General features: G+C 41.0%; 3 protein-coding genes across 3 annotated transcripts in view; 1 reads left to right on the top strand and 2 right to left on the bottom strand.

The window, feature by feature from the left end:
- LOC139472839 (uncharacterized) overlaps positions 1-4,080 on the bottom strand; it is a 71,770-nt gene extending 67,690 nt beyond the window's left edge. The window contains exon 1 of the mRNA XM_071255311.1: positions 3,962-4,080. The gene's annotated coding sequence lies outside the window, so the exon portion shown is untranslated. The remainder of the gene's footprint in view (positions 1-3,961) is intronic.
- On the bottom strand, positions 94-2,942 carry LOC139472817 (uncharacterized). The gene has a single exon (XM_071255298.1). The coding sequence runs from the start codon at positions 2,886-2,888 to the stop codon at positions 1,896-1,898; it is 993 nt and encodes a 330-aa protein (XP_071111399.1). The 5' UTR covers positions 2,889-2,942; the 3' UTR covers positions 94-1,895.
- A 2-nt stretch (positions 4,081-4,082) lies between the features above and the next one.
- The window catches only part of LOC139472808 (uncharacterized), a 35,425-nt gene continuing 23,500 nt past the window's right edge, over positions 4,083-16,007 (top strand). Inside the window, exons 1-3 of the mRNA XM_071255290.1 lie at positions 4,083-4,166; positions 10,790-10,897; positions 13,398-13,712. Coding sequence (XP_071111391.1) covers positions 10,799-10,897; positions 13,398-13,712 — 414 coding nt within the window. The 5' untranslated portion in view covers positions 4,083-4,166; positions 10,790-10,798. The remainder of the gene's footprint in view (positions 4,167-10,789; positions 10,898-13,397; positions 13,713-16,007) is intronic.

Genomic DNA, 16,007 nt, shown 5'->3' with positions numbered 1-16,007 from the left:
TCATAATTGTACATACACATTAACTTTGATAGTTTGTTTTATAATGCTCCGCCCAAATGAAGTTTTGCAGGGGACGTAGAAACGTGGTCCGTCTGTCACGTTTCGTTTCCGGAGCATAACTCATATACCATTCAATATTTATTCATGCAACTTTGTTTTCACGTCAGGCATACACTGAACCGGAGCCTTGTGGTTTTCAGGATAGATATTGTTTTGCGTTTCTATGGCCACAAGTTGGACTCCAAACGAGGGTAGGGCATAACTCATAAAATATTTATCTTTTCTTTGTATTATGCAAGTGCTGTGGAGAGGGGTTCTTTTAGATTTTGCGTTTCAAGTTGAACTCGGGTTCAAAACAAGGTTACAATTTGCTGTTTAATGTCAATTATATTGACAAACCTTTTTGGGGATATAATGAGGTTTATCACATATACTTTGTTTGATTTATGTACATATGTAACAGGGAAGGGGATATTGACGACTTTATCTTCTTGTTCGGTTTATATCCGTATATAGTGTGCAATAGGTATATGCAATGACAAAATGGGGTTTCATACTTTTAATTTTTTTTTATTATATTCTATTGACATTACATGATTAAATATCAAACATAGATATAGGATCCAAATTAATGTCAGTCACACTCAGTTGCTTTAGCCAGCAATTCGATTCACGGCAGCTGGTTAGCCCTAGTGGGCAGTATTAGACAACCAGGTAGAAGGGAGATTAGTCCCCCTTCAAGCAATCCATGCTTGACATAAGGGGCGACTATAATTGGATCGGGGGGTCAGGCTCGCTGACTTGGTTGATGCATGTCATCATATCTCAATTGCGTAGATCGATGCATATGGTGTCAGTCACTAGCTTGTCTGGCCCAGACACGAATATTTTCAGACCGCCGTCATATAACTAGAATATTGCTGAGTGCGTCTGTAAACAACAAACAATAGAACAATCCAAGAAATAATTGAGGCATCTCTTCCAAGAATATGCTTGAGTTTACTTGAGTCTTATGCCTTTTTAACTGTTTTGTTACAGTATTACTGGATTATACACTTTGGTCTAAAGGTATCCAAGATGGCTAATTTCATGCAAACTTGGTTCTCTTGGAAGTAACAACCACATAGGTGTATACTGACTCATCGTATTCCACACAATAACAAAATATCAGTAATTGAATTTGACCTTTTCAGCAGGGAAACATGTTTCGGTTTTAGCATTGAGCTGTCATGGAGCAGTTCCTCTTCATTCGAGTAAGACCGTATTAGTCCGGCTAGTGGGCTACGTGGGCGTACACCATGACTGATAAAACCCTATGTCCCTTGTTGGATTTTGAAATGTCCCAAAAGTCAGTGCTAGTTAAAGTGCCTATATCTTGAAGACATAAATATACATAATAATATACAAAACAATATCATGGAAATAGAATAACCCTTAAAGTGGAGAGTAGAACATTGTACACGAATGCATGGTTCCAGTACAACAAGGGCAGTGGGGTAGCCTGGTGGTTAAAGCTCGTCACGCCGATGACCCGGGTTCGATCCCCCACATGGGTACAATGGGCGAAGCCCATTTCAGGTGTACCCCGTCGTGACATTGCTGGAATATTGCTAAAATCGGCGTAAAACCATACTCACTCACCCACTCCAGTGAAATTAACAAATTGATCACAAGAGGTTTTTTTTACGTGCTTATTAAATGAGAAGTCACATAATTTCATAACTTTAGTGGCGCAATCATTCTTTACATTCCACATATGTATGATGTAAAGCATGAAAGACAGTTTGTATGAGTGTAACATTTGATAATACAAATGGATACACAGTCGACCAACCGGGATGAATATACAGGATGAGGATACACAGTAAATAATATTTGATTTGTTTGTCTGCATATCAGTCCTCAAACAGTGCTTTGTTCCTCATCTTGGACTTCTGCACCATTCTCTGGACTTGGGCGTAATCTACCTCACTCTCCTCCACGTCAAACACGTCACCCACAGCAGCACTGGCCACGGATGCAGGGCGAACATATCTAAGATTTGTTCTCCTGTACTCTACCAAATCAGCCATCTTGGAGATGACCTTGGCCTTGTCACTCACATCTCCCAAACTGGCCTTATTTCGTCTCAACTTCTTCGTTGTGATACCCTTCCTGGCCATTTCTGCAGAGAGGTGTAGCTCCATTAAATCATCGTCAAATTCAACACCTGAGTCTTGTAACTGTTTGATGGCTGCACCAACTTCTGTCTTCATCAGATATTCCAGTGACATCTCCTCCTCCGCGCCACATACAATGATGGTGGCGAGGTTGTCAGAGGATGCAAGAGGCACGTATTGCCCCCCAGTAACATAGGCTAAGCCTGTAAAGAAGTCCTTGTAGGCTGACACACTTGGTTCACAGCCGGCAACATAAAGCACAACTTCCTTTGTTGCTAAGCAGTTCACAATTTTCAGAGGGTCGTAGCCCCGTGGACAACCTCTAGGGTAGTTATCACCACCACCCCCAAGTCCATGAGGTGGCGCATCACAAACCAAAACTGCAATTTTTGTTGCATCTTTTCTCCAAGTAAGGTTTGTTAACTCATGCAGACCGTCAGCAACAGCTTCAGGCGCGTCGACGACGTTTCCCTCTGTCACAGCTTTACATACATCCAGCCATGATTTCATTGCCCGTACACTGGATGTGAAGTCCCTAACCCTCACAGTATCGAATTCTCTCCATGGGGAGAAATGGTCACGATACTGTATAAGTGCCAAACGAACGTCTCGCTTTTCACTTGCCACGATTTTATCAACAATGCGCTTGATGTTAGCTTTTGCTGCGTCGATATATCTCTTCATACTTACTGTGCAATCCAAGACGAAAGCAAGGTCTAGTTGCGCCATGACGGCGGTTTACACAGAGAAATGCAAATGGCGAACACAAACGTGCTCATTTGCATGTTAGTTGCTCACGCATACCTTGCATGGTAGCTTGTGATGAATGTCGACCCATTTAAGGACATACGCCTCCTTATTTCCAAGAAATCCAATATGGCGGACTCAGGGAGATACCAATATATCTATATAATGTATACGAGCTTGTTTACATGCAAGGCATTGTTCACTTAGTACTTATCTCATCCGAGTTATTGGTATGTACAAATATGACAGATGTATATGTAACATTGTATCACTGTTTGAAAGGGATACTTGAACAAAATAAACTACTCTTCTGGTAGGGCAGGGTCCGATAGGCGTGGCCTTCTTACACATGAGGTCACAAACACAACTGAAACTGCAAATCTGCCTAAAGAGGACATACAAAACACAGGGAGCCTAATTATACGAACAACGGAAAAAATCATTGGAAAGTATGACACTATTGTATTTGAAAAATGTGTCTTTGACGTAAGTCAGTAGTTTGAACGTGTGAACAAATGTTTCCTCGAATATAACCTTGGATACACAAAAGCATACCGCATTTCCCACAATGAGCCAAAGCTATTGTCACTTTTTAACAGATTATGTCGATGAGATTTGTCTTAAGATTTTTTAAAATTTTATATTTACAAAGCACAGAATAATGGCTTATAAAATCATGTTGGGGCATACATGTTCAATGTGTACCGTATATCGCTGTGTTTAAAGCGACCCCACGTCGCTAATAGCCAGACAGATGAATCAGTGATGATATCTCAGCTGGAGAACAAGGAGCATGTCGAGCAAGCTGTCGACTTCTGATAGAACCACAGTCATCAGAAATCTAAGTATGCCCTGATTATAAAGCAATTACATCATTAGTGATGTTTAGCTATCCATAGTCATTAAAGAAATACCTTCTAATTCCAAGAATAGCATTTGGTATCGGAATTGTGCTCGGAACTGATTATTACGACTGGTTTGCATGTACATTGGATGACAAGATACACTTGATTCAATACCCAGTACAAGGGCAGGTTATCCTGTAAGAAACCTACCTTCCAGGCGTGAATAGTGTACTGTACACACTTGACCACGCTGTGTAGGGATCTCTCCATCACTTGCGCTGTAGACACCCACCTCGCTTATGAGGTGTACGGACGAGTCCATATGCGTAAAGGGGTTGTCCCGGGTCATCGTTGAACTGAAAGGAGATTGGCAGCCAAGCTTTGGGTGTCCGGGTCTAGAACAGTAGTTTTGAAGGTGAGATTGGTTATAGATTGGTATGTAAAATCCACTCCACATATCACAGAGTGGATGTCACAATGTAATGGGAAGTACAAACTAACCCGACTGCTTGAAGCTTATGCGTTTGAAAGCGGTTTTGATTACCGTATTATACTTAAAGAGATGCACAAAATAAGGTCATAAGTGAACGCATATTCAAATGCTAGATAAAACTGTATAAGCGTTTCTTCAGTAGATAGACAACGTATGATAGATTAGAGAGATACATGATATATTCATATCACAGTGCACACACAGGTTTCCTTACACACATTGCATGATATATAAACGTAGCCTGTGTGTGTCCAATATGCAGAAATCATCTGGTTGCAGGATGTTGTATCATTTTCGGCATTTTTGGATAAATGTTTTAGATACAACCGATTCTTGATGAAAAGATGATATATGTCACTGCATTATCGGTTTTAGAGTACGAGAATGTCACAAAAATATATGTATTTAGTCAGTAAACAGTTGAAGGTTTTTTTTTATAAAATGCTACATGGGAATACAATATGGAATATATATATATATATATTAGTTAGAGGTCCTTCGTTATGTTCCATATGTATTCTTATTTAGAAATGCCTGCACAACTTTCCTCTTCTAAAAATGTTCTCACAGAAAGTTTAATCAATTGCTGTAGGACGTCATGTCAGTACATTAATATCAGGCTTGTTCGGTCCGCTGTCAGGTCGAATGTGAAACTGTGTAGTACTGCGTAGAATATGAGTGTAACCTGTGAAACGGTGTGATTCTGTGTGGTATTGTGTGGAATGGTGTGATTCTGTGTGGTATTGTGTGGAATGGAGTGATTATGTGTGGTATTGTGTGGAATGGTGTGATTCTGTGTGGAATGGTGTGATTCTGTGTGGTATTGTGTGGAATGGAGTGATTCTGTGTGGTATTGTGTGGAATGGTGTGATTCTGTGTGGTATTGTGTGGAATGGTGTGATTCTGTGTGGTATTGTGTGGAATGGAGTGATTCTGTGTGGTATTGTGTTGAATGGTGTGATTCTGTGTGGTATTGTGTGGAATGGAGTGAATATGTGTGGTATTGTGTGGAATGGTGTGATTCTGTGTTGTATTGTGTGGAATGGTGTGATTATGTGTGGTATTGTGTGGAATGGTGTGATTCTGTGTGGTATTGTATGGAATGGTGTGATTATGTGTGGTATTGTGTGGAATGGTGTGATTCTGTGTGGTATTGTGTGGAATGGTGTGATTCTGTGTGGTATTGTGTGGAATGGAGTGATTCTGTGTGGTATTGTGTGGAATGGTGTGATTCTGTGTGGTATTGTGTAGAATGGAGTGATTCTGTGTGGTATTGTGTGGAATGGAGTGATTATGTGTGGTATTGTGTGGAATGGTGTGATTCTGTGTGGTATTGTATGGAATGGTGTGATTATGTGTGGTATTGTGTGGAATGGTGTGATTCTGTGTGGTATTGTGTGGAATGGTGTGATTCTGTGTGGTATTGTGTGGAATGGAGTGATTCTGTGTGGTATTGTGTGGAATGGTGTGATTCTGTGTGGTATTGTGTGGAATGGAGTGATTCTGTGTGGTATTGTGTGGAATGGTATGATTCTGTGTGATATTGTGTGGAATGGTGTGATTCTGTGTGGTATTGTGTGGAATGGTGTGATTCTGTGTGGTATTGTGTGGAATGGAGTGATTCTGTGTGGTATTGTGTGGAATGGTGTGATTCTGTGTGGTATTGTGTGGAATGGAGTGATTCTGTGTGGTATTGTGTGGAATGGTGTGATTCTGTGTGGTATTGTGTGGAATGGAGTGATTCTGTGTGGTATTGTGTGGAATGGTGTGATTCTGTGTGGTATTGTGTGGAATGGTGTGATTCTGTGTGGTATTGTGTGGAATGGTGTGATTCTGTGTGGTATTGTGTGGAATGGTGTGATTCTGTGTGGTATTGTGTGGAATGGAGTGATTCTGTGTGGTATTGTGTGGAATGGTGTGATTCTGTGTGGTATTGTGTGGAATGGTGTGATTCTGTGTGGTATTGTGTGGAATGGTGTGATTCTGTGTGGTATTGTGTGGAATGGTGTGATTCTGTGTGGTATTGTGTGGAATGGTGTGATTCTGTGTGGTATTGTGTGGAATGGAGTGATTCTGTGTGGTATTGTGTGGAATGGTGTGATTCTGTGTGGTATTGTGTGGAATGGAGTGATTCTGTGTGGTATTGTGTGGAATGGTGTGATTCTGTGCGGTATTGTGTGGAATGGAGTGATTCTGTGTGGTATTGTGTGGAATGGTGTGATTCTGTGTGGTATTGTGTGGAATGGAGTGATTCTGTGTGGTATTGTGTGGAATGGTGTGATTCTGTGTGGTATTGTGTGGAATGGAGTGATTATGTGTGGTATTATGTGGAATGGTGTGATTCTGTGTGGTATTGTGTGGAATGGTGTGATTCTGTGTGGTATTGTGTGGAATGGTGTGATTCTGTGTGGTATTGTGTTGAATGGTGTGATTCTGTGTGGTATTGTGTGGAATGGTGTGATTCTGTGTGGTATTGTGTGGAATGGTGTGATTCTGTGTGGTATTGTGTGGAATGGTGTGATTCTGTGTGGTATTGTGTGGAATGGTGTGATTCTGTGTGGTATTGTGTGGAATGGTGTGATTCTGTGTGGTATTGTGTGGAATGGTGTGATTCTGTGTGGTATTGTGTGGAATGGAGTGATTCTGTGTGGTATTGTGTGGAATGGTGTGATTCTGTGTGGTATTGTGTGGAATGGAGTGAATATGTGTGGTATTGTGTGGAATGGTGTGATTCTGTGTGGTATTGTGTGGAATGGTGTGATTATGTGTGGTATTGTGTGGAATGGTGTGATTCTGTGTGGTATTGTATGGAATGGTGTGATTATGTGTGGTATTGTGTGGAATGGTGTGATTCTGTGTGGTATTGTGTGGAATGGTGTGATTCTGTGTGGTATTGTGTGGAATGGAGTGATTCTGTGTGGTATTGTGTGGAATGGTGTGATTCTGTGTGGTATTGTGTGGAATGGAGTGATTCTGTGTGGTATTGTGTGGAATGGTGTGATTCTGTGTGGTATTGTGTGGAATGGTGTGATTCTGTGTGGTATTGTGTGGAATGGTGTGATTCTGTGTGGTATTGTGTGGAATGGTGTGATTCTGTGTGGTATTGTGTGGAATGGAGTGATTCTGTGTGGTATTGTGTGGAATGGTGTGATTTTGTGTGGTATTGTGTGGAATGGAGTGATTCTGTGTGGTATTGTGTGGAATGGTGTGATTCTGTGCGGTATTGTGTGGAATGGAGTGATTCTGTGTGGTATTGTGTGGAATGGTGTGATTCTGTGTGGTATTGTGTGGAATGGAGTGATTCTGTGTGGTATTGTGTGGAATGGTGTGATTCTGTGTGGTATTGTGTGGAATGGAGTGATTATGTGTGGTATTATGTGGAATGGTGTGATTCTGTGTGGTATTGTGTGGAATGGTGTGATTCTGTGTGGTATTGTGTGGAATGGTGTGATTCTGTGTGGTATTGTGTTGAATGGTGTGATTCTGTGTGGTATTGTGTGGAATGGTGTGATTCTGTGTGGTATTGTGTGGAATGGTGTGATTCTGTGTGGTATTGTGTGGAATGGTGTGATTCTGTGTGGTATTGTGTGGAATGGTGTGATTCTGTGTGGTATTGTGTGGAATGGTGTGATTCTGTGTGGTATTGTGTGGAATGGAGTGATTCTGTGTGGTATTGTGTGGAATGGTGTGATTCTGTGTGGTATTGTGTGGAATGGAGTGAATATGTGTGGTATTGTGTGGAATGGTGTGATTCTGTGTGGTATTGTGTGGAATGGTGTGATTATGTGTGGTATTGTGTGGAATGGTGTGATTCTGTGTGGTATTGTATGGAATGGTGTGATTATGTGTGGTATTGTGTGGAATGGTGTGATTCTGTGTGGTATTGTGTGGAATGGTGTGATTCTGTGTGGTATTGTGTGGAATGGAGTGATTCTGTGTGGTATTGTGTGGAATGGTGTGATTCTGTGTGGTATTGTGTGGAATGGAGTGATTCTGTGTGGTATTGTGTGGAATGGAGTGATTATGTGTGGTATTGTGTGGAATGGTGTGATTCTGTGTGGTATTGTGTGGAATGGTGTGATTATGTGTGGTATTGTGTGGAATGGTGTGATTCTGTGTGGTATTGTGTGGAATGGTGTGATTCTGTGTGGTATTGTGTGGAATGGAGTGATTCTGTGTGGTATTGTGTGGAATGGTGTGATTCTGTGTGGTATTGTGTGGAATGGAGTGATTCTGTGTGGTATTGTGTGGAATGGTATGATTCTGTGTGGTATTGTGTGGAATGGTGTGATTCTGTGTGGTATTGTGTGGAATGGTGTGATTCTGTGTGGTATTGTGTGGAATGGAGTGATTCTGTGTGGTATTGTGTTGAATGGTGTGATTCTGTGTGGTATTGTGTGGAATGGAGTGATTCTGTGTGGTATTGTGTGGAATGGTGTGATTCTGTGTGGTATTGTGTGGAATGGAGTGATTCTGTGTGGTATTGTGTGGAATGGTGTGATTCTGTGTGGTATTGTGTGGAATGGTGTGATTCTGTGTGGTATTGTGTGGAATGGTGTGATTCTGTGTGGTATTGTGTGGAATGGTGTGATTCTGTGTGGTATTGTGTGGAATGGAGTGATTCTGTGTGGTATTGTGTGGAATGGTGTGATTCTGTGTGCTATTGTGTGAAACGGTGTGATTCCGTGTGGTATTGTGTGAAACGGTGTGATTTAGTGTGCTATTGTGTGAGACGGTGTGATTTTGTATGGAATGGTGTGATTCTGTGTGGTATTGTGTGGAATGGTGTGATTCTGTGTGGTATTGTGTGGAATGGTTTGATTCTGTGTAGTATTGTGTGGAACGGTGTGGTATTGTGTGGAATGGTGTGTTAATGTGTGGTATGGTGTGATTCTGTGTGGTATTGTGTGGAATGGTGTGATTCTGTGTGGTATGGTTTGATTCTGTGAAGTATTGTGTGGAACGGTGTGGTATTGTGTGGAATGGTGTGTTTATGTGTGGTATTGTGTGATTCAGTGTGGTATTGTGTAGAATGGTGTGATTCTGTGTGCTATTGCGTGGAATGGAGTGATTCTGTGTGGTATTGTGTGGAATGGTGTGATTCTGTGTGGTATTGTGTGGAATGGTGTGATTCTGTGTAGTATTGTGTGGAATGGTGTGATTCTGTGTGGTATTGTGTGGAATGGAGTGATTCTGTGTGGTATTGTGTGGAATGGTGTGATTCTGTGTGGTATTGTATGGAATGGTGTGATTCTGTGTGGTATTGTGTGGAATGGTGTGATTCTGTGTGGTATTGTGTGGAATGGTTTGATTTTGTGTAGTATTGTGTGGAACGGTGTGGTATTGTGTGGAATGGTGTGTTTATGTGTGGTATTGTGTGATTCAGTGTGGTATTGTGTAGAATGGTGTTATTCTGTGTGCTATTGTGTGAAACGGTGTGATTCCGTGTGGTATTGTGTGAAACGGTGTGATTTAGTGTGCTATTGTGTGAGACGGTGTGATTTTGTATGGAATGGTGTGATTCTGTGTGGTATTGTGTGGAATGGTGTGATTCTGTGTGGTATTGTGTGGAATGGTTTGATTCTGTGTAGTATTGTGTGGAACGGTGTGGTATTGTGTGGAATGGTGTGTTTATGTGTGGTATGGTGTGATTCTGTGTGGTATTGTGTGGAATGGTGTGATTCTGTGTGGTATGGTTTGATTCTGTGAAGTATTGTGTGGAACGGTGTGGTATTGTGTGGAATGGTGTGTTTATGTGTGGTATTGTGTGATTCAGTGTGGTGTTGTGTAGAATGGTGTGATTCTGTGTGCTTTTGCGTGAAACGGTGTGATTCTGTGTGGTATTGTGTGAAACGGTGTGAATTTGTGTGCTATTGTGTGAGACGGTGTGATTCCGAGTTTGCCAGCTGCCTCCTATTTCCCGGTACGTTACATTACCCCCAAACGCGTTCTTTCGATTTGCTTTCCAAGTATCAAGTGTCACAAAGTGTATGTGTCAGATACGTTAACAATGAAATTGCCATATCCAAGCACCAATAAAAAAGAGTTACACATTATATCGCACTGACATCTCATAAACGTTTTGGAGACCTGTAAAGAACATATATAAGAACAATGATGTAGGTCAGTGCAACTCCCATCACAGGTACCTGTTGATCGCCTATGGGTCAGTTGGTAGCTCTTTCCGAGAAAAGCGTGATGTGAAACACGTGACACAAGTGTCGTCACTGATTTTCAGTGATCCAATTTATTTTTTTATGATATAATCTTCAATGCTAGTTTGCCATTTGATTCTAGAAGATCGCGAGACTGGTTATTCTCTAGCATTGATGTTTTACATTCATGAAATATAACTTACTGGTATGTTTAGATGTGCATAATATAATAATATGAAGGTAAATTAAAGTGACATTTAACGTCGGATCGGTATTGTTTCAGCCACACAGTAACCCTTTTACAAAACATTCATGCAGAAGCATAAATTATAATACAAATAGTTATATCAGTGATATATTGAGCATCACAAACATTTTTATGCTTTCTAGGTGGTTAACATGGAGTGCCATGGGTGTGGCATTGAAAAACTCTCTAACGAGTATCCTTCCATGAAACTCACGACAGAGTGCAGACATCCACGATTTTTCTGCATGAGGGTAAGATGGCAATTCTTTATGCGGCAGTCAGTAATATTTCAGATATATTATGGCGTGTGATAGTAATATGGAATGTTATTTTGATTCTTTTCCACTTAAAGGATGCGACATTTTTGCATTCATTATTTTAAAACAGTCTGTATACAGAAAAATATTTGCAAGTGTTCAAATATATACCAGGTTAGATCTATTTTTCTGTTCTTGGTATAGAAAGGGTGGGTCAGTTTTAAGTCTGTGTAGTTTTAGCCAGCACCCAAAACGATCACATGTAAATCCCAGAGATGAGTTGGAAACGAGGACGATAGATTTTGTCCAAGTCATACATATATGTAGCCATTTAAGAATGTTATGTGTAATGATGACTGATATATTCTTAAATATATCGACCAGCAATGCCGTTTTAACTCTACAGTTCACCCGATTTCAGTGGTTAATACCTGTAGCTCATGCAGTCAACTAATGGTTTCTGTTCCAGGCCTGTCGTACGAGGTGGTCAGGCTCGATGACTTGGCTGATGATTGACATCGTATCCAAAATGGGTAGATCGATGCTCATCATGTCAATCACTGGATGGTCTGGTCCAGACTATTATTTACAGACCACCGTCATATAGCTGGAATATTGCGGCTTTAGAAATAAACAAACAAATATCGGCGGCGATTTTTTTAGATCAAATGAATTTTCAGTTATTCATTTCATTAAAGACAAGATATACTCTGCAAAATAGAAAAGTCAAAGTGATTTTATGTGTATTCATATATCATATAAATAATCAACAGATTGTTTAAAGTCGGCACACATCATTCCCATTGACCCAGGTTCCATATGGCAACATGGAACAGTAGATTTTTCAAGGGACAAGGCCATCTGTTCTTAATATATTGTATGGACACCATTAGAGTCCAAAACTGACTGACGTCGTCGTCCCATGGAAGCAGTCAGATACCGAATTGTGGTCTGGGGAATGTTGATCCGCTCTGCCGGCAGTGCTTGTGACAATTGTCGGATGTTCTGTGGTTGTTGCTTACGTACTCGAAGTCGTTGATCCAGTGCATCCCATAAATGTTCGATTGGGTTTAAATTTGGAGATCTGGAGGCCCATGGCAGGACCTGGAGGTTGTGATTCTGAAAAAGTCTGTATTCCGTCTTGCCGTGAGGGGTCGAGGGTTGCCTTATTGGAAAATGACGTTCGCTAAATGCATAATGGGACGTGTGGCCAAAGAATCTCATCCGTGTAACGTTGTGCCGTTAAATTCCCCAGAACATGCACCAAGCATGTTCTACCGGTGTAGGAGATGGCTGCCCACATCATCACACTACCACCGCCAAATCTGTCCACTTCCTGTATGCAGTTTTGTGCATAACGTTCCCCACGACGCCTGTAAACGACTACCACCCACAAATGTGACAAATGTTGCCACACTCTGTGACCTTGACACCATTGACGTCGCAGCCAACGATACAGGTCCGTCAAAATGACATCCTGAACTGGTCGTCTTTCACAATATACCTTCAGCAAATAAACGGTTCCTCACGGTCCGGGCTGACATCCCACGCCATCCTGGTATTGCAGTAGTTGTAGAGGTGCCATAGTCGTTCTTTCACACAGCCCTATGAATGTCCTGTGCTTTAATAGTGACACGTGGTCGACCGGATCTGGGAAGGCCTGTTGTCCCCTGTGTTGCAGTCTTGTAATGGTGATTGGTGCTACGTGGAAAAACCTGGCAACAGCTGAAAATGATTCTCCTGTTTGCAGTCGGCCGATGGCTTTGTTGCGATGGGCGTCCGTCAATCGTGGCATGTTTTCACTGTTAACTTGCTGTGAAGATTGTGATGACATGCAAATGAAAACCAAATTACCAAATTTCAGCAGTACCTCATTATTTCCACACTAATCAATCCCAATCCATGTAGAAATTACTATTTCATTTTTGGTATTAATTTTGTATGGATTCGTCAGATATTTATGATATTACTACATTTGGGATTCTTTTTTGGCAGAGTATATTTTATGGATGACTTCTTTATTCTATTATGATGTTTTGGTATAGAGCCTTATACTGTTGTCGAGCACGAGTGAATACGAGTAAAAAGTCATATACATCTTATACGGATTAACAAAAACAACATGAGAGTACACATGACAGGGATTAACAACAAAGGATAATGGTTGATTGATATAGTAACAGAGAGAACCTAATTGGCATTTTTTCGAAAATGATAAGTAACAGTAAAGACAAGATATTTTATGTATACTCTCATGTTGTTTTGGTTTATCCTTATTAGATGCATATAAGCCTGTACTGTGCTGTCTTTACTCTTGCTTGACAATACTATAAGGATATATACGGAAACCTCGCATCATAATAGAATAAAGAAGTTGTCATCCATTAAATACCTTTTCTTACTGTTACTTACCAACTTCTAAGCAATGCCAATCAAACAGTTTATTCAGTTCAAGCAGATAGTTTAATACTGATGTATGTCCTACTGACTGCAGTGTGTGATCCAGCATGTAGCAGACAACAAGCACTGCCCTTTTCAGGAGTGTGGCGTTGAAGTAGACCCTGACAGCAAGGTGATGAAGATTCTTGAGGCTACACTGAGGGAGATGTTCCGGGAGTACAGCTGTGAATACACTCCACCTATGTCACTGAGCGGAGATGTGGTCAAAGTCACCATCTTAACTGGAGATGCAGTGGTCCTGCCCTATAGAGCAGATCTCACGATCCTTCAACTGAAAGATGCCATCAAGAAAAGGTTCAAACATGATCACAGCAAGCAAAAACTTGTGTACAATGAAAAAGTACTGGAGGTAATTGATTTGCCTTCTTTTGGGGGAAAAAGAATAATTAGAAGGTTGTGGCACGAGCAGCTGATCTTGGGGTTGAATCCCAAATTCAGTCTGATCTTTGGTTTGTCAACACTAGATATCATAAGTTGTAGCAGGATCACGAGGGGTACATGTCCCTCGTTAGGTGTTATACCACAAGCCGGATAAAACCCCATGTACCCCGAGTGATCCTGCTACAACAAATTTATCTAACTTACATATTTTAATGTGACATTGTAAAAGTTAAGAAAAATTCAAAATTCAAAAATGACTTGGGAATAAATAATGTATTCTGCTTCTCAGATATTCCTCTTGGCGAGGTATGATATTTATTCACCTCTAGAAATTTATTACCCTCCAAGGCAGGTTACACAGTATTTTATCAAGATCACAATACTTCAATCAATTCTCATCATTCTGACATGGATGTATAAGTGCTCTTGTGTTCCAAATTCATGATATACAACAAACTGGAATAATGTTAAACTCAGCTCACCTGTTCAGGATATGGAAAACAAAAAAAATATTCCGCACACAAAGTTATTTTAAGACAAATGATTACTTTAAAATGAAAATAGTGCTTTTAACATAGGGGGTCACTTTTAGATTATTCATGGTTGATCATGAAAATAACAATGTCACCATACAGAATATATCATATATTATGATCACACATATACACATATCTTTCTGCAAGAATGCCTACAGAGGTGTGTATTTTGCCTCTGTGTTGTATTACAGGTCTATGGCAGATCGCATAAAGAGATGACGCTAGCCGACTATGGCATAGAAGCAAATGCCACAATCCATCTGCTTGTCCTTCTGTATGCAATCCCAGATGACCTGGACCATGTCATCTTTGACCTCCACTGGGGCTATCCCGCCAGCGCTGGGGAAGACAATGTGGACTATCTGGATGCGTCATGCTTTGCTTTCAAGAAGAACATCTACGCCTCTGTTTGCGACTTCATGAATGAATCAGAAAAGTCATCTGCGAAAAAAACTCGTTTCAATCTCATGCGCCATGTGAGAACAGATAACGGATGCAGTGCTGCCATCAAACACTCTGGTGATCGTATGGATGATACTAATAAACGTGGGCACCACACCATTGAAGTTCACATGAAGAAGATCCCAGAGTCAGTGTCACATCTTATCTTCACACTGAGCGCCTTCAAGGCCCCCACTGTCTCCAAGTTTCCCAATCCAACACTTCAGTTCTATGAAGCCTCCAATACTAATGCTGACCTTTGCTCTACATCATTTGACAGAGCAATCCACAGCCGAGCTATCATCATGTGCTGTGTGGCTAAAGACCATGCTGGGAAATGGCAGATCTACGACTGTGGAGCGGAGTCTGATGGGTGTGCTGCAGGGTACCTCAAACTGGTGGCTACCATCAAGAAACTCATGAAAACAGGCATCCTCTAGTTCAGGACACTGAATGAAAGATATCTGCGGGAAAAAGTCCCTGAATCCAAACATCAATTACCCTTCAACTGAATTTATCCATCCTGCACTGCTGTATGTGTGATAGTATAGTTTTATGCCACTTTTAGCAATATTCCAGCAATATCACGGTAAGCAACACCAGAAAATATTCAATTCATTCTTAAGAGGGAACATGTGTTTAGTCATGTCTTTATTTATTCATGTTCACATGAAATGACGTGTAATTTTCACACATTTAAGAAGCACCTTGTTCAATAAAGCAAGCTTTGTACATGCATCCCAATTACCATGTTTAAATCCCAACTAACCTGGGGGAAAAATAAGATGCTCAGGTAATGACTCCTCTTTCATCCTTTTCCTTGTTTGCTTGTTAGATTTTTCTTGTGTTTGTTGTCACGCAGAATAAAATATTGACTGAGAACATTTGTCTGTGGTATAAAACACTAAGTGAGAACATTTGTCTGTGGTAGCTGTTCTTGTGCTCCAGGCGCTTCCATTGCAGGAGGGGCGGTCGGGTAGCCTAGTAGTTAAAGCGTTCGCTCGTCACGCCGAAGACCCGGGTTCGAATCCCGACATGGGTACAATGTGTGAAGCCCATTTCTGGTGTCCCCCGCCGTGATATTGCTGGAATATTGCTAAAAGCGGCGTAAAACCAAACTCACTCACTCACTCACTCCATTGCAGGATGTTCAGGACCTTGGTACACTGACAATCCAAGACATAGGAAATATCAAATAACTTGATTGTTGTTTTGTTTGTTTGTTGTTTATTGCTGCACTCAGCAGTATTCCAGCTATATGACGGCGGTCTGTAAATATTCGAGTC

The sequence above is a fragment of the Haliotis cracherodii genome, unplaced genomic scaffold (assembly GCF_022045235.1).
Source record: "Haliotis cracherodii isolate W230 unplaced genomic scaffold, xgHalCrac1.p SCAF_1, whole genome shotgun sequence".
NCBI classification, from domain to species: Eukaryota; Metazoa; Mollusca; class Gastropoda; order Lepetellida; family Haliotidae; genus Haliotis; species Haliotis cracherodii.
The sequence above is the reverse complement of the archived record's forward strand: the minus strand, read 5'-3'. Positions and strand labels throughout refer to the sequence as shown.